Consider the following 19,851-nt stretch of genomic DNA (forward strand, 5'->3'; position numbering starts at 1 on the left):
TGAACTTTGGTAGTCATCACTCTTCTATTTTTTTTAAATTACTGTTGTAAGATGGACAAGGGCAAGCCAATGCAATGCTATTGTATTAAGAGCTTCTATTTTTATACATAACAAGATCATAAAGATAAATATATTGTTGGGTCTATACATTTGCAAACAAAATCCTCTGTATTGGCCAAATGAATTCACTCATTTAATTATTTTAAACAACCAAGCAACTCCACTCATAAAGCACAGCTGAAATAATAAGGAAAACGTCTCAAAAATACACTGAATTTGGCTGAATGGTGTTACAATGACATCTCAGCGTGGCCTTTTAATTTTTTTAAACTACATTACTGGTTTACAGAAAATCTAAAAATAAAATAATTGCAATTTTTATTATTCTAATACAGTGATGATATTAAAAATTGATTTTATTTGTAACTGAAGGCCAAGACATCCAAGGAAGTTAAACGTGTAGAAATCATTTTGCATGTTATCAGGTTTAAGCACCTGTCTCCATTTGTTTCCTCTGCAAACTTCAAGCTAAAGCACTCATTTTTATTTGTAGAATTGTATTTATGAATGTGAGTATGCATCAGTGCATGCTCCTGTGTGCACCCATGTGCTTGTGTGCAAAGGATAGAGGAGAGAAGAATTTATAATCTTTATACCAAATATTTAGAGTGAAATGTTTCCTTATTAAATTTCAAAATTGAAGTGGTTTTCCTTTTCACTTAGTGTCCCCCATTTCTGATGAATGTCTGTGATGATGAATTATTATCCTATAGGCCTATGTTACTCCAGCTAAATTTTCCAAGGTCAATGTAGATCACTGAGTAAGAGAGGTACACTGCCTTCTGCACTGAGGTACATCTCCAGACCTCTCCTGTGAAGGAAGCGTGATCAGTGTACTCCTGAACTCAATCTATGGGATACTTCTCATCTTACTTTGCATTTTATCCCTACTGTAGAATATAACCTAACCTAGCAGAAAGAAATACCCAAAATAATAATTCTATTAATCAGAATGAACTCATTTCACCATAGCAATGCAACAACTTATCAGTAGTCATTGCTCAAAACCCAGACGCCTCCATATTAATTCACACAGCTGTTTCAAACTCGAGCAGTAACTATGCCTGTAGTTAATGTGACTACAATAGTCCCTGCTAATGTGCCACATAGCAAGGTCTTTGATAGATGTATGAAAACCATGAGAAAAAAAAATTGGTATGTCGTAAAACTAACAGATTTGTGAGAAAATGGATGAGAACATTCCTGAAGCAGATTATGTAATCTGGAAGAGCTTTATTTTGTGCGTCCCTCTCAACTACATACAACTCTCCAACATACAGTAGCCAAAACTATGGCCTGCTCTCGCTTTACTAACTCTTTCTTGCCATCTGGGCTGTCTTTTCAGTCTCTCTTCATTTCAGGATCTAAAATGGTGATACTGGCAACAACATGGCAAATTATAGCGAAGCTTTATTTGCTAAGATAGGTACAGAAATGAGCACAACATATGCCACTACTGTGCTAATAGTTTTAGATTCACACAAGCTTTTGAATTTGCAGACTGGGCCAGAATGTAAACCAAATTTAGTATAATCCTAACACCACAAATGAACTTCAGTAAATGCACCCGCATTAAAGCAAATTTATTCTAAGAGGGGCTGCACAGCATAAAGGTACTAAAATGACAGCAATATGACTCATTCCAATACTGATTAAGTAGTTATTAAACGCAGTTTTTTTGAGCATGGTATTAAGCTGTTTCAATGTAAAATCCCATTAACTGTATAACACACGACCATTAAATTGCTCTGCCATCCTAAGAGGTAAATAGTTTCTAAGAGCATTCAACACATGTATTATTTAAAACCTGAAGTGCTAATACAAGGTGGCAGATAATGCCCAAAACTATGACTTCCAAGCTCACTTCCCACTGCATTTAAATATAGATGATTTTTGAGTCTTTATTAAGTTAGTCATAGCAGCTTGATCCCAAATCCTGTTTGCCTTACCCCAGTGAGCTAACTTAAAATCAGTCATGTGTTTCCGATTTGTACCAGTGTAACTGAATCACAATCTTAGACAATGAGTAAAACAAAAGTGTAGCGTTAAAAAGATAAATCTAGTCTCATTTATAAGTGAACAATAAATTTAAACTGAAAAACCTTAATTTTAGAGACTCAACATTAATACAAATAGAAAGGAATAAAATTCCACCCTCAAGGAGGAGCTGCACACCTAGACTCCATCTCATCTCCAATGAAATTGCTTTGACATTTATTTTAATGAGAGTTCATGTAACAAAAAAATGTAAGTTTATAAAAAATTGTCATTTGAATGTTCTTTTCTTACCTGCTTCTTACTGACCCAAAGCAAAAATCTTACAAATCCAAGGTCTACCAGAAATACTTGTTCCAATGCTGTCATCAATTTGTACCCATTGTATAGTTCTACCTCCAAAAGTCACATAACAGCTACAGGAACCAACCTTTTCCCTTTCCTTTGTTTGGCTTGTAATTTGGCTTACAATATTTTTTTTCACACAACATTAACTGAAATTAAAATCATTAGTTTAGTTTTTTTTAGAAATCTGATCTTCAACAACAAAGAATATTACAAAACTCCTTGTTGATCTGCCAAGGGTTGTAGACTTTCTACAATTATTTTGGAAGAGACTATTAACTTCTCTACCATGATTTTGTGCACAAGCGTACATAAAACTTAGTGTCTCTCAAAGCATAAAAAAACTCACAGGTGGCCTTTTTTCCTGTACTGGTATTGGCAGAGGTATAGGAATGGCACGTGGCTTGGGTACAGTCAAATTAAATTCCTTTGGTTGAGTGACCTTCGAAGTCTTGACAGTGGTAGTACGGTCACTTAATTTATCTGTGAGCTGTTCGATCAGTTTCTGTACTTTTGGCTGCCACCTTCAAATAAAAACAGATTTTTCAATTTTATTTCATTTTTCTTCTTTCATACAAACTTAAATGCAGTATATGAGGTTGGCATTGGTGCAAATTCTGTAATGCTTTCAGCTATTCAATTTTAATAAAGTTGACCTCTGAATTTGCATTCATGATTCAGTTGGACTGCGTTACTTCACCTCTTGATAGATGTCAGTCCATTCAGACTACTAGTGGTGAAATAGCCACAGTTTTTACTGAATAAGCAACTGTGTTGCTGGTTCATTTTGCAGCAGGACCAGACCATAAATCAGAAAAGCAGCTGTCATAAGCTAAGTACACACTTACCATACTTAGATGAAGAGACTATGAATAAACAGTGGCCTGAGTACTGCCACTGTTACCAACAGACAGAGCACACATAAGTCAACCTCATAGCACAGGCAGTTCTAATAAAGAATAGAAAGGTGTAAGGAGTTTGGTGAATTAGCAAATGAACCCTGTGGGGCAGTCAAGATGATGTTGATTTCTCTGTGTTTGGATTTTGGCTTGTATGAAGGTTCAGACTTCTTCCAAGGAACAACAGGAGAGTGCAGAATTCAAGGTAAGACACAAACAAGTTATCACAGGGCTAATTATGGTGACAGCTTCATGTCAGTTATTCCTCTTCTGTATGTGTTCTATCCTTAAGTACTACACATGCAATGGAGCTTTCCCAAAACTTAAAAAGCAGCTGGCAATGCAAATTTACAGTAACTTGTTTATGTGACTGTTTCCTTAGCCAGTGCTGTCATTATGGGATGAGGCTTGCAAGTAACTTCTGCAAGTAATGCAGCTCCATCAAAATAAATAGAACTCTCTATATTAACCTCATTGACATTAGAAAGAGGAATACAAAGGCATATTTAAAAGAATTTAAGCTACTGAACTGATTAAATTGATCAATCCATCCTCAGGCCCTTGAAGGAAGTTTCAAACCCAGTAACCAAAGATGATCTTCAACATTCTTATATAACTTACATTTACTGCTTCTAGGCAAAACACGTGTCCGTTGCATTGAATGTAATTGACTGTGAAGGACAGCTCCAATAAGCTTAGCGTTGATGAAACAAGCACTAGATTAAGCCTGCAGGCATCTGTACATATAAAAAGTGTGTGGATATGTGTGTATATCTCTATCTATACATCTCTATCTGTATCTTTACACTATTGTAAGCGTATGTTATATTTAGAATTACTACAGTGGAATACATTGAGTCAAATTCTTGACTTCAAATATATCTCTCCAGTTCCTGCAGAACTGAGTGGAATTTGGAGTACTGCAAACCAAATCCTTACTATACATTTGCTAATTTGGCATAATCTACATAGTATGAAAGAATTAATTCTACTGACTTTGATATGACAGTTAGAACTAGATGCAAACTCTTTTTCAGCTGACAATGTTTGTAACATATTTTTGTCTATGGGTGTTTGCCATCATCTGGGTTAATCAGTACTGCAGTGAGAAGGCTGTGTGATAGCAGCCACAAAGGTGTACCAATGTTATCTGTCCTGGGTAAAAACGAGAGTGAAAAAGTGACACAATAGGCTGCAGAGCTACTGTTTCTCCACATGAAAATGTTCCCGTTTGGCAAGGGTACTCATGCTACTATATCACCACCTAACCAATGTGTGGACCCACCTGGCACCTCAGAGCATTTAAACTGTTAACCGATGCTGCAGTTGTGTAAATAAATAATAATTTAAAAATACTTGTTTACATGCTTATCTGATTTGCTCAGAAGGGATTTTATGACCATCGGCATAAACAAGTCTGTGCATAAAGCCAAACTCAAGGAAGTCAAACATCTTTTTTTCATATGCTTAATGTCATACAGATGTTGAATTGACTTATGAGGCATGAATCTATCCCTGTAAGATAATTTGAACCTTCTATTTTTTTTTTTTTTTTTCAGGGTATGATGTTTGATCTGTTCAGGGGCACTGAGAAACAAATGTACAACAGCTGTGAAAGGATTTTTGTAGGAGAGAACCTTGCCTCTGGGTAAGCAAAAGGGATTACAATAGTCTCACAAAGACAAGAAGAGTTCAGAGTGACTTCAATAGGAGAAACACTTTAACAGCAAATTGAACTTTCAAGGGAAGCTTTCCCCAGCTTTTAAACTTTGAAGTGGCAACAGGCTCCCTAAGTACAGCTTACCTTAGCAGTGGATCAATCCAGTTCTCTTTTACATATGGTGAATCATAGAAATGACTCCATTCATCTTTTATCCATGTGTTCAAATACAAAGCATTGAAGAAGAATCTAAGAAACTAATAATAAGTGATTTATTTGAAATATGAAGGTATGGTGTATTTAAGACTACAAAAATATATTTTTACTACAAACACTGCTGAAGAACTTGCTTGTATTTTATCCTGTAATTATAATCGTAGATGCTCAATATTTGTAGGTTCTTCTTAGTTCTGTTAGGACAGCCCCATGTCTTTCAGCCCTATTTTGTGAAACACTAATAGATACTAACATATTTTTAGTGGCCTAAACAAAATCTAGGGGCTGCAACATGGAGATGTATTGATGCATCTTTAGTGTGCTTCAAACATTGTGAAACAAAAGTTTTAATTAAAAATACACTGATTTTAGTACAATTATACAACAGAGTTTCAGAGTCTAAAATACCCACAATCAACTTCTGGTTATCTACAGCTACATGATCCATGGTGCCCAGAAACATCTCAGGCCTGGCGCTGCACCTGAATTACTTAAGTTCCTTTTAGCTCCCTGGGAACTGGGCAGGGAGGACTGCTAGAGATTACAGTAACTGCTATACAAGATGGTTTCTTCTTTTATATATAATTAATTGGCATATTCCCATTAAACTAGAAGACTGAAATTTGGCACACTTACATGTTATAGGGCTCTACATGCTAGAGAAATAGCAACTAACATTTGAACTTTTGTTTCCCTCTGGAGTTCACCAGAAGGTCAAGAGCCTTTCTTTAAAACTTGAACTGCTCAAATGGCCTTTTGAAAGAGACTCTTGAGAAATGGCCCTCAGATTCAGTGTGTATCAATTACAGCAATATGAATTCCAAACTTGAACCTGAACTATTTCATTAAAATTCTTGGAAATGAAAGTACAAGCAAGAATCATGCTGAAATAATCCCAATAATAGAAAAAAAAAGCACACTAAATAATACAAACATTGTAAGACATAGTGAAAAGCAGTGTGCAGTCACTTGAGAACCTTTGAATGGAGTCTGGAGACTTCACATGTGGTGCCAGGCCCAAGACAGCTCAGAGCTTTGGGATTAATTCAGCTATAAACAATTCAGATTTGACTCAAGGTGTTTGCTGCAGATGTTCGACAGGTGTAGAAAGCCTGCTACTTGAAATTTGTAGTCTTTATGTGACCATTTCCAAGGAATTAACCTGTAAATTTAGTCTTATTTTCATCTGTTGTGCTTTTGGTAGAGTCAAAAGACTGATCAACAACTGAAGGACTAAATGAATATTACCCCCTTGGATTCCCATTCTTGTCTACAAACTACTGCTCTGTCACAAAACTGCAGATGCTGGCATATCAACACACCATCCAAAAGAAGATATTTCATCCCTAAAAGCATGACTAGAAACCAAGATTTGAATTGTGAAGAAGTTGGTGTTTTGGTGCTTCCAGATTCAGTGGAGTTTGCTAAGGGATGCATTTTATCCCATTGGTGTAGAAACTCATTCATTCTCCTTGGAGAATCCTTCTCTGTAGTGCATGCATGTTGGATTACATTTTTCACCTAACATCATAATTTGTACTTATGCAATATATAAATAAAATGCCAGACCCTGAGGGGTGAAGCTAGTTTCAAATTTCTAGGTATTCAGAGAACTCACAGAAGTTGTTGATGTAGAAATACTGCAGCTGGTGATTTGTAAATCCTCCATTTTCTTTCACTACCTTTCATTAAACTGAACTCCTCCTCCCTCTCCATCCTCAGTATTCCTGTTTTACAGCCCAGCCCATCCTCAGAGGCTTCAACCTGTTGTCTGCTACATTGCCATGTGAAACTAAGCCTCTGAACTGTTGTTTCAGGTCTCCCTGACTGATCTTCTCCATCTAGGTCTTCTAAATATTTCCTATGACTATCTTTTACAAAGTACTTGCACTCAGCTACCTCTTCAAGGCAGATGGAACTATAATAAAGGTGCACAGTTAGTGATTTCTAGCTGTCATATTTAACAGCTGGTTATTACCCCTTGAGGCCTCCTACTGTAACACCAGTTATGTACTGGTTATTGACATTTCATACTTTATTAAGACAAATGGGTAAATATGCCATTGATAAATGCTATGATGTACTCCTGTGAGGCTCAGAGAATGGTTAACTGTGTGATCAGATATCAATACTGTGATGTATATTTTAGTGCTGTTTCAGTCACAGTCCCCAGAGAAATGCTACGATAAGGATATGCCCCAATATGCCTCGTGCTAGAGAAGGCTTTGAATGCTGCCCTGGAATGGTTATCCAAGCAATGCCCTGGAATGGTTATCCAAGCAATGCAGGGATTGCAAATGGCAATACAGGATTACCAGATATCATTTTTGACCAGAGTCTGTCTGGGCCAAAGTCCACAATCTTGGTTTAGATAATCCCTATTACAGATGGCGAACGTGGGGAGAATAAGACCCATGAAGGCAAAGCACGTTACGTTTCTTAACAGTAGAAACTTTCGCATTTTGTGAACTGAATTGCAAGGAAAACTTCCTTATATTTCTGTTTTGTCTTTGGCCACATGTGGCACAAGTGGCAACCTCAGTATCAGCAGACTTTGTTTCTATAGCAGCAAAATGTGGCTTGAAGTTCTCACCGATTTCTGTCTGGATGTTACTAGCCTCTGTCTCCTTAGAGAAGTTACTGGACAGTCATTTTGGTAATAGCATTATTCTGCTTACTTTTCTGTCTTGGATGATCCCAGAGTTTCACTACTCATGGGCATGATAACAGGGATTCAAATGAATCCCTTCTAGATTCTTCATCCCTTCTAGAAGTGGTGGAATTACACCAGAGATTAATTGTACCCATTTTTACTATTTTAATGTACTCTGGCTGTAGTAGGACAAGTGTGTGTAATTAAAGACTGGTTTGTAATGCATTTTTACAGGTAGACTGGATTAATACCTTGCTTTTGATAATTTGAACATGCTCTGCTTATATTCTTAATGTATTTTTACACAGTGAGATTTTAGATTTCTAAAGAGCAAATAAAAAATGGGAAATTTCCTCATCTGGTGTTATCTTTACATCCATGTAGCCATTTGCAGAGCTGAAATCCTTATATTCACAACACAACACAACAGATCAGCCACTACCTGAGAAAACTATTATTTTGGCTGTACACACCCACAGCTATTTGCTGTAGTAGCCAAGGCAATCAAGGAAGTTCCTGTTCACTCCCCTCTTCATCTGCTGATTCTTTCCCTCTTACTGTAGTTTAGTTCTTCAGCTATGCCAGCTCAACCATTTGTAGGATTGTACCTTTCAACTGCAACAGAGGAATGAAGAGGAAGGCAAGAAGCTCTTAAGATGGCTTTCCTATGAAGAAATTGTACTGGGCAACTCTGTTTTGAGGATCCTGACGTAAAGGTGTAGAGAAAAATGCCCTGTCATGGTCTCAGGTACTTCTGCCATTGTCTGACCCAACTTTTTTTTGCCCCCATGTCCACCATGACACTGATCCTGTCCTACTGCTTACTGATCTTGTCCTACCATTCCTACCTCACCGTAATAGCAATTACAATACCCAGTTCTTATATGGTGATTTTCCTTTGCAGATCTGAGAAGTTCTTTATAAAGGACTTCACTGCTGATAGAAGCAATCAGAACAGAACCAGAAAAAAACAGGCTCTTGAGTGCTAGAAAGAAAGCACTATTTATTTTGCATTTTCACAAGGAAATTGTGAAATTATAAAGCTGTTTACTGCAACTTTTTATTTCAACAGTGTATTTTATCCAACTTTTAAACCCTTAAATTTTACAACAAATATAAAAGAATAACATATATGAGTACTAGAACAGAAAAATAGGCCTAAATGAAAATATTTAAACATGCATCAATCATAGAGAAACAGTGTGACTTTGATTTGAATGGATTCTGTCATGCAGTCCTTTAGGAGAAAGGTCTGCTCACACAAGTTGATCTCATTCAACTGAATAGTCCATTTAATTTCATGAAGACTACTCATTTGAGTAAGGTTTCTCTGCATGATTAAGAAAATTCCATTCAGCCTGTGACGTGTGGAAAAAATATTTTTAATTAAAGTAAATCTATTCTAAGTAAGTATATGTGAATAATTTTTCTGCATCTCAACTGAACTCAGAGACAATAGTCATCAGACAAAACCTACAGATCAGCATCTTCAAGGAGAATCCCAAATTTCTGACAACTTCTGTTGCTAAGGCTGCAGATCTGCCTTCTGCTGGTTTTGTATCCGTTGCTGGGGGGACCAAATGCTGCTTCTAAATGCTCTGCTGCAGGTGTGTTAATGTAATCTAGCATCATTTTGGAGACAAAGAACCTCTTCTAATGCAAGAGAAGAAAATCTAGGTGCCATGGTGACGAGGATCTGATAAGATACTTCAGTAAACAAAGTAACATGTACAGGAAAAAAAGTAGCAGATGCAAACTATCACATAATACAGTACTTCCCCATCAGAAAAGAGTTATTCCACACAAGGAATGAGAAATTAGCTGAAACGGAACATCAGGGCACTGGCACTTAAGCCATATAAAGCTAGGTGAATGGAATCAACAAGAAAGAACTGGCAAGAGGTGGGAAAATTGTGTTGCTAGCTGAATGAGCTCAAGATGCATCCAATCCAGTGGCTTGTGACTAAGATGTTTACCAAAGACAGGGCTGGGAGAGCATTTTAGACAGAGTGATTTGTCTGTCTACCAGATTATGATAATTCTTCCAGCCACTTCTCTGTTCTTTCTAACAGTTAATGAAATACATCATTTTTGTCTCTGAATGGAATTAATAAAAATCATTCCACCAAAACAAAGTGAATAGAGTGTTTCTAAAAACATTACGCAGAAAACCTAACTGACTCTCTCCCTACGTATTACAAAGCAACTGTATTCATTAGGCACTGGCATCCACAGGAACATTCAAAGTAATCTGTATAAGGATAAACCTTAGCCTTTCGAGTATGAATTACTAAAATTTGCCTATCTCTTGAATTCCACATTTGTTATTCAAACACTGTGTTTGGACTATGCTTTGAAACATCTGGATGATCAAAGTTTATATATGCTGTATCAACCGTAATTTTATTGTTAGCCTATTTTCCCAAGAAAACAGGGCTTATGAGAAAGCACTGCTGCTCAGTTTATCCCTCTCCCCCTCTTTCCAACATAGCTTTTAAGATAATCAGCACTTTCAACAATTTTGAAACAGAATCGGAAGACATTTATATTTCTACAAATTTCATGAAAACTAGCAAACAAGTATTGGAACGAACAACTTTGTGATTCCAGAGAGGCAAAGGCAGGCAGAACTTTGCTGTGGTGCTTTCTGTTTGGCAGCAATGGTTTGGACAATTGCACCTATATTGGAAGGGGGTAGATGGTACGTGCACAGCTCCAAATGAGCAATTGTGTTTTGGGAAGGAGAAAAAATGATGGAAGGACAATAGGCTTGATAATTGAAGCAGTAGTAGGTTGTTCAGATAAAAAAGAACACTAATCAGGATGAACTGCAAGTTTCAACAGATTCATTGTGTATGGAAAAAAACTTCTCCTGCTTAAAGTCAAAGAAAGAATGTGACCAGAGCCAAAAGTGAGAATGCAAGTTAGAGGGACAACTGTAAATCACAGGAACAGTAAATCATGTGATTATTTTACCTTCTCAGATTATATAAAACACATTTTAACTTGATCTTTGACTGAACATGAGACAGTTGAAATTTAGAATTTTTGTGATAACAAAATATTAATTTAATTCTTGAATTTAAACAGAAAATAACACCAATTTCTCAATATAAACTATCTTGAAAGTTGGGAAAAGTAATACGATTAATCAAACACAAAGAAGAGATCATTAATTATTTTTTTTTAATGTTCTGTACTTTACCTTTTGCATTTTTGCAGTGTCCAGAGATTTCACAATTCTGCTGAAGCGCTGAAGACCAAGCTCTTCTAGTTGAAAAGTAGCCAGATAACAAATAACTATCAAAAGATACATACACTTAAAATTCAGCATTAAATTCTAATAAACCTATATCCTGTACTAAGCATACTCTGGAATATTGACTGTTACTTTAATTTTAGCCATCAATAGTCTTCAATATTGTTTATCTAGCTGGGCAATATAATGCTTGACAATGACAAATTGTAATATGAAGTTATAATATTAATGTTAACTATGTTCATTATGAGCATTGTGACTCTATGCGATGGTTCATACAAATTACTTCTCTCTTTCGTGAGTCAGATCCAAGCTAGTGCAAATCTACACGATTTTATGGAAATTCTAACAGCTGAGGATCTGGCCACTTACACAAAAACTGTAGAGCAATGGTAGCTACCTGAAGTCATTCATAGAGGTCCTTTTGACACCTGCAAATATCTGTTTGCAAAACTGGGAGGTCCACTATAGTGGTGTTTGGAATCACAGGATTCCAAAGGCAAGATCTTGCCATGATTTCACAGTCATTTTGTTATGCCAACATCATCACTAAAATAAGCATCTCTGTCAATCTCTAATTGCTTGCTCCCATCCTCTCCTCTTACTTCCTGGTGTTTCTTCTCTTGGGCAAGTACAGTCACCCACACAGCCAAGTTAAAATAGATTGTGAACTTTAACGCAAAGCACTTTCTTAAGCAGTTCACTGGATGGCTGCTAGCCACGAGTTCTAACTCAAGAGAAGATATGAGGGGTGAGAAAAAGCGGCCAGTGATGAGGAAAAGGGCAGCCTGTTCTTTGGGTAGTAGTACCAGCTTACACAACAAATACCTGTGTATTCCATCTCTGAAAGTCTGGCAACAAGATAGGGAGAATAGGAGTTGGATGGCTCCTCAGAGACATGACTGAAAAGTTTCTGACAGTATTACGTTGTTGGAAACAGTTCTCTTTTAGTGTAACCAAAATTTTTAATGTAGGCAAGCTTATTCTGAGAAAATTTTATGTGAACAGGAAACATAAAAGAAAAGTTTTGATAGTGAATTTTTCAACATACTCTGTTTTTAATGTTTTCTCTTATTGTTCTGTTCCAAAATCATAGTTTATTATACATAACAATATTACATATAACAAAAATTTAAAACATAAAATAGCATATTTCTAGTATTTAATTTCCTTTTTTTTTATTTTACAAGTGACAATTTTTCAGAAAGTGTTGTAATCTTTGTTTTTATTCTGAATTAGAACAAAACCAAGTTTTTAAATTGTGAAATTCTCTGGGAAATGCAAATCTGATTCTTGCACCCCCCTCTCGCAAATATGCAGTTGAATACAAGAAGAGCACAGTCAGTGCTGTGATATTTTTGCAGACCTGTGAAGTCCACGAGCTCCTGTATCAGCTTTCATTTTGCCACATTCACTTGATCAATCAGGCTTCACTTGCACTGCAGTATTTTAGCTGCCACCAAACAGTAACGATAAAATCAGTAAATTCTGCCCAACGTGCTGCAGCCGGCTCAGTTTATCATTAGGCTTCAATCTTGTGCTTTAGCATAGCAACATATTTAAGCGGTCTTAGTAGAATATACATTTATCTCCTACAAGCTTTATTAAATTCAAATCTGCTCACACATAGCAACAGCCTTCATAAGCAGCTTTGATCATTTAAGTGTCAATGCAGCTTGGCAAAGGGAATCACAAGCAGCTTAAAAAAATGTAAGCCAATGACCTTAGACTCTCAACTTGTTGATAAAGGAAAATTTTCTGGGCCCTACCCTCTGCCTATGATTAATGGTGGCTTTTGAGTGGACCAGTCCTGACAATCCAATTATAGCAACACTCAGCTTAAAGATATAATTTATGTGCCCCAGACAATGAAAAACATGGCTTTGGAGAAATGGAGACAATGAAGCATTACCATTTAGGATAAACGCAATATACTATTAGTTTTATCCTTGACAGTTTAGGTTCCCTTTTGTTTGTTATTTGATTTAGATTTCTATACCTTTCCAGATTGTGACAGAAGCAACCAGAATTGCCATAAAAATGTAATAGCTTTAAAACCAGAAAATGTAGATATACTTACGTTAGATATGGTTTTTGTATTTTTCAACTACTTTAAATTAAATTGACTGGACTTTTCAAAGTACCCACAAAGCTTCAGAACATATGTGATGTAGACAACCAATGCCAGTATGATTTGTGGCTCTAACTTACTCAGGGACTTAATAAATCAATCTCAGTATACGTGTATTAAATGCAGAGCATAAATATTGTTTTAAAATTGCTTTTTAATGCACATCTCAATGCCTGAAATAACTTTGGGAGTAGTAACTACTCTGATTAAGTAGCTCACACTATCAGATACAGTTGCATTGTAACTAATTCTAACCAAGGAACTAATAAAAGGAACATTATTGACCTCACTGATGGAGACAGACAGAAATCTATTTATGTCACTGTGATGACATCATTGTGATGTTATACATTTTCATATCTGAATAGCAGAGGTTCTATGTTGCACAAAAGAGAGTAAATGGAAATCACTGAAGAGCATTTTTTAGTGATGGTTAAACTTCCAAGATACTTATTCTAGCCACCAATGCCATTTTCCATCTGCGTGTTACCTAACCTGCAAGCATATTCTGCAGAATTTTCTTAAGTAAAATTCCAGTTAACACCTGTGAGAATCCAGACAAAATAGCAATTTCAGGATTTAGGCTTTACATCGTAAAGCCATCAGAAAAGGTCCTGTACTTCATACTACACTGGGCACAATGACAACACTTCAAATGTAATATAATACTAAGACCTACACTAGTAAAATAATATTTTTTAAAGTTTTGTGAAAAACACATTTGGTCTTTTAGAGAAAACTTACCTACATAGAGATTACGCTCAGAAAGCAGGCAGTATCTCCCATCCCGAACAAAAAAGGCGTTGACTACTACATCCAATAAGGATCTATATTCTATGCATCCAGCTAGTGTATCCAACACAAATTTTTCTTCTGCCACATTAAGAGTCTATAGAGATAAAAAAATTAATAATTATTAATGTATTCTGAAAGAAAATGTTGTATAAAAAGAAGTACAATCATTTTGAAGTAATTGGAAAACACGAAAAACAAACAGCAGTGCCTTTGGTAGGGCTGACACAATTCTAATACGATCAAATATGGGCAGTCCCAACAAATTAATGGCCCTTGTTAAGTGAAACGTAACCTTCCCCAGTGTTGAACTGCTGACACACACATTTAGTTAAAAGGCCTTGATGTATGAATGTCAACAGTTAACAAAAAGAAAATTTGAAGTCTCTGAGCTATGAGCAATGATTAACTAAGTCAATAGTATGAGAAAGTTTCAGTAAGAGCTTTCTTTTCCAGTAGGAAACCTGTTCTTTGTCAGTGAAGTCTGTATTACTTGAAGAGACTAAAGTGAGGGGAGAAGCTGGACAGGGATTATGGAAAAGACCCTTAACTCTTAACTGCTACTGTAACGTAATAGTGGAGAATATGACTAATTTAAACTAAAGCTGTGAGTGCCAAGACTGTTATTAATGCAGACTGTTTCTTAACTAGCTGTGCTCTCTATCACTGGTAATGTTCATGCAATACCACAAGCGAACAGAAAAAGGAGGGTCAGATGCTCACTCCACGCCATTTGAATCCTACCTCATAATCCCTTTAAAAAATATGAATGTTCCTGAACTTCATAGAGAGTTTCAATCATAATAAATTACCTATGGAATATCTGTTATTACATTAGATAAACTTCTAGTATGAACCATCTTTAAACATTGCAATAAAATCTGAGGCCCAGAACAGTTTGTTATGACATGAATTGAAAAAAGACAGCCACACTATGACAAAATGACAAACAATAATGATTCTTTGACTTCAGGAGGTTAGCCAAGAAGCCATGAAAAAAGCTAAGTGCATCTTCTGAAAACATGTAGTCCACATTTGATATATGATCTCTCCCATAACTCTGAGATGTGGGAACAATTGAACTGCAATAATATATCAGATGAGAGGTTCACCTTGCCTAGTAGGCTATCTGCTAGCTTCTTGATCGCTTTTTTTCCCTAATATGATTTATTTCCAGTTTAAAGGTATTATTAGAGGCTGCTGGAAGGAATTATGTGAATTGCCTGATGTATGACACTATATAGGGCTTTGAGACTAAGCAAATTCAAGGCAAAACTTTAAAATTGCAGTTCTAATTTTTCAATGTAAAAAATTATGCAGAAGCATTCCAAATGTCTTTTCTCAGGTTGTCACTCAGAGTAAGCATACTTCTTTTTCACTACTCCTGCTCAAAAGCCAGGTTTCATTCCTTCCAATTTGTGCATCATCACTAGAAGAAAACAGTGCCTCCATATAATTGTCTCCATCTCGATATATATTTATATATGCATAGGCACTTACACCTGTATGTGGGCAAAATTACAGCTACATACATGCTTGTAGTTTCTTTACTGCCATACATCTGTCTCTAGAACTGTAATAGACAATACTACTAATGATACACACAGAGAAACAGACTCAAGCTCAGTTTGTGTTTTTTAGGTCCTTAAGGCTAATAATAGTTAAAATGATAGAAAAGCTTTATTTCTATAACTGAAGTAATCTGATACATCTCTGAATATATTCTATGACCCAGATATGCTGGGTAAGAAGCAACAGAGTTGTTTCTTCATCACTACATGGAGACATGGAAGCTTTCACAAAGTCTGCTGGGCAGTACTAGAGACTGAGTGTGAATAAGCTGGATATCACCCACATTCTTAATCGGGGCTCTAGAGAAAGAAGAACCAACAGGTTGTGGTTGAGATGGGAGGAAGATAAAGGGGAATACATTTGGGAAAATGGAGCCAACTAGAGTGAGGTGGCAAAGAAGGAGCACAGAGAAAGGAATGAAAAAGGACGGTAAGGGAAAACAGGAGATACAGAAGGGCTTAGATGGAGGATGGACACAAACAGAAGAGCAGAGGAAAGAGAGTGAACACATCTGGGAAGCAGGGACTCCATCTTGCTAAGCACTGAGAATTCTTGTGAGATTGTAACTGGTTCGTAGAATTCCTATGCACAAAGATCACCCAGCATATGATATTTAAAAGCACAGCAGTATTTATTGCTCTATTATAGCCTTGCATAAGCAGCTACAGTTCCTAGCATAAGCAGTTACCAGCGTATTGTTTTCCCTTTGTGAGAGTCTTACCACCCCGACTAAGCTGGAGACACCACCGAGCAGGAGGGTGATGATCAGCAGGGTCAGAGCAGAGAAGGGAGGCAGGCACAGCACCTTCAGGGCGTCCCCTGTTGTTCGTAGAGTGTGCTCTGGGTCCTTCCTCACTCCTTCGCTCCGAGCCGCCTCTGTTTATCCCCTCAGCAGATTCAGTGGCAGAGCACTGACCAGGTGTTGGTGCACGTGTGGCCACTGCATGCAGCAAGGCCTGCCAAGTACGTGCCCTGATGGCTAACAGCGGTTCCCGGACAGCAGCAACATACTGCTCAATAACAACCCTCTTAGCTCCCCTCTCTGAGACAACAACCCTCCTAGCTCTCCTCTCCAAGGTTGCGTTCTCACAGCTGTGTGCAGCTTGCAATTTCCCACAGTGGCCCTACACGGACCATCACTGACATCCCTCACACATGCCACCGCGTGGTCCGTAGTTGGGACACTGTGGTATTCCACAACCCATACTCTCTTAAGCTTGTAATTTCCCACAGTGGCCCTACGCGGACCATCACTGAAATCCCTCACACAGAGGTACACAGTCCATTCCAAATATACCTCTTCTGGATGAAGATTTATGGAAGTTCTTTCATAAAACTGACAAAGTAACTCCAGAAATCCAACCCCCCACCACATGTTCAAATGTATCCCATATTTGATAGGAGATATCTGAGAATTCACCACAAAAGGCAAAAGCAAACCTAAGTACCTAAACGGCAAAGTAAGAGAAGATAACATAGTTCCAGTAAAAGTAGGATTATGACGTTTTGAATCTAAAACAATTGGTCCCCTTGAACAAATGCTGTTATTTATAAGCAGATTGATCTGCAGACAACAGTAGCTCTCTTGATAAACAGAAAGTCCATAGTAAAACTGGACAAGCCCATTGGATACAAGCCCAACAAAAACTCTTGCAACTACCTCTGCTAGAAAGCAAAAATATAAATTGTTTCCAAGATCTTTACTTGATTAGAATCTTTGCATTCACCTTTGGAATACTTTGCTATCTCTTACATGTATAAAGTGCTACAAGCAGTGCTTTTCAAATGTACTCTGGAGATGACCAAAAGTAGACAGATAACAACAAGATGACACAAGTGTCCAAATCATATCTCCTATACAGTTCAGACTACAGCATAAAAATGCAATTGTATGTTTACATTTACTCTACTTCTTTTACTGTCCTGAGTTAACAAGTCAGTCAGAAGTTAGTTGTTAGGATGAACACAGAAATAAATGCTTACTCTTGCTTACTCCCTTGGCCTTGAGCTAAGCAATGAGGTGACAGGAGGTGCAGCCTGGGGACAACTGTGCCCCAGAACATCAGTACAGATTGGTAATTCTGTGAACTACAGACCAAAAAGTCGTCATGAAATACTGTCAATTGAATCTGCTCTCCATTACACATAGTACTAAGTATTCTGTTTCTACACATAAAAATTAAGAATAGTAAAGCAGCCTGCAATTGTGTCATCTAAGAAGGTGATCTCATCAGAACTCATAATAAACTAAAGAAGACTGGGCAGGATAAGAACTTGGATAAGAAATCCCAAAGGTGAGCCAGCTGTTGGTTAAGCCCTGCTGATAATTTAGTGAATCGAAAACCGAGCCAACGCTTTAAAACAGTTAGGATACTCTCTGCATAGAAAATGCCTTTTGTCCTCAGCAAATTTCATCAAGGATATTTACAGTTTATCTATATATCTGAAAGAATAATTGCTTTGGGAAAGTAATTTGCTGAGTAGGTGTAATTTCTAGCACTAATTCCTAAGTGCATTCTTTCTGTGTGGCTTTATCATATGTTGCATTTCATGTCAGTGGGCTGTATTTCAGCAGCGGGTCAAATGATCCTGAAACAGTACAGTACGATGACAGATTGTACATTTATAGCACCTTTTGTATGAGGTATTCAAAACACTTTACTAACATTAATTGCCTTTAATGAGATTCCTTTTGGCTAATATTATTTTGTGAATGCAGGAACTATGGTGTGAAGCAGATAAGAGATTTGCCCCATGTGATACACTAAGTCATTGGTGGCAACAAGAAGTAATAAATGCTAATTTGTGAGCCTTTGTTCTGTCCCTCATACCATCTTCTTACCTTTTCAAGTACGCTTTACCTCATGCATTGCTCTGAAACAACTAGCAGTTAGCTATGTTTGCAAGTATGTTGTATGAGTCCTTCAGCATGAGGCAGGCCAGATCATTTACAGGTGAAAGTAACACATGCAGCTATCATCTTCTATTGCACTGAATATTGAAATTTATCCAAAGACAAAATAGATCTTGAACAATACGCCTATTCTTTGTGCAGGAAACAACCTCTCTATCGCTAATTAATGAGCTAAGTTATAGCTTATTATTTGTTGTTTTGTTGTGTAAAGCATAGTAAGTTTATCGTAGATGAATACTGGATGGTCCTGTATTTTAAATGTTTGGAAGCTTATATATTACTGTGTTGACCAATGGCTACAGAGGATATAATTAAAATACAGTTATATGTCATTCCCATACAAATAGCTGAAAGTGTTCTCTCTATGGCATTGAATTTCAGCTTTTTCTGATTCCCACGTGTTTAAGTTGTAAAAGAATGATCCTGTCTGAAATTATCTTGAATGATCCCGTGAAAAAAATGCTACTCTTGTCTGAATATGTGCTGATTGGCGTTATCTCCCCCTTTTGAGAAATCCCTAATGCCTCTAGCCTGCTTCCCTAGACATATTTTCCTGATACTTAGCTGTAGCTGGGAACAAGTGGCATTTCTTTGAGAAAAGACTGTGCAAGAAAGCTTATGCATAGGACTTTGTACACAAACACCTTTCAAAATGTTATTACAAGAAATAGCACAAATTAAATGAAGCAGCTGCAAAAAGCAAGCTTTGCCATGGTGAGTGCATGGTAACAAGCATGGTTACAAAGGGACCTGTTTAAGGGCCAGGGAGATCATAAAAGGATGGGTAAGGAGAGAAAGAAAAGCTCTTGTTTCTGGAGAGAAGGAAGGAAAGGAACATCAGCCATGCCCTGTTTGAGACTTCTCAGGGTAAGGATTTAGTTTAAGGTGAAGCAAACATTTTAGAAAGAAGATAATATTTGATGAAAAGATAAAATAGCTTTCACCACTTGAGAGAACTGAGTAATAGTATGTACTGAGCTTGTCTGCTTCTAGGCAGGAGATGCACATTTTGCAGATGCAGTCTGATTAATTTATAGTGCTTCAGATATCACTGCTAGTCCTCTCCAAGGGTCTAATCAAAATGCTACGGAACTGAAAGAAAATATTCCTGTTGACTTCACCAGGTTTTGAACCAGTCACTAGAACCTAGTCTTCTTTTCCTCTGAAGTCAGTGAAAATGCTTTCAGTAATTTCAATGTGGGAAGAACCCCTGGGATGTTAGGATATAAGTAGCAAAATGTCCTGCTTCTACCATTTACAGCCTATGTTGCAGTCACAAGCTAGTATTTTCATTTTGTGTGATAATGCTGACTATCTTGAAGAGGTATAGTTAACATTAGTTTCCTTGTACTTAA

At 37.0% G+C, this 19,851-nt stretch overlaps 1 protein-coding gene across 1 annotated transcript in view; it reads right to left on the reverse strand.

Moving 5' to 3' along the window:
• The window catches only part of CFAP99 (cilia and flagella associated protein 99), a 60,884-nt gene that overhangs the window by 31,073 nt on the left and 9,960 nt on the right, over window positions 1–19,851 (reverse strand). The window contains exons 3-6 of the mRNA XM_086747052.1: window positions 13,963–14,107; window positions 11,034–11,128; window positions 5,104–5,216; window positions 2,750–2,924 (exon numbers count right to left, since the gene is read on the reverse strand). Coding sequence (XP_086603178.1) covers window positions 2,750–2,924; window positions 5,104–5,216; window positions 11,034–11,128; window positions 13,963–14,107 — 528 coding nt within the window. The remainder of the gene's footprint in view (window positions 1–2,749; window positions 2,925–5,103; window positions 5,217–11,033; window positions 11,129–13,962; window positions 14,108–19,851) is intronic.

Source organism: Chlamydotis macqueenii, chromosome 4 (assembly GCF_036417535.1).
Source record: "Chlamydotis macqueenii isolate bChlMac1 chromosome 4, bChlMac1.mat, whole genome shotgun sequence".
Taxonomy (NCBI): Eukaryota; Metazoa; Chordata; class Aves; order Otidiformes; family Otididae; genus Chlamydotis; species Chlamydotis macqueenii.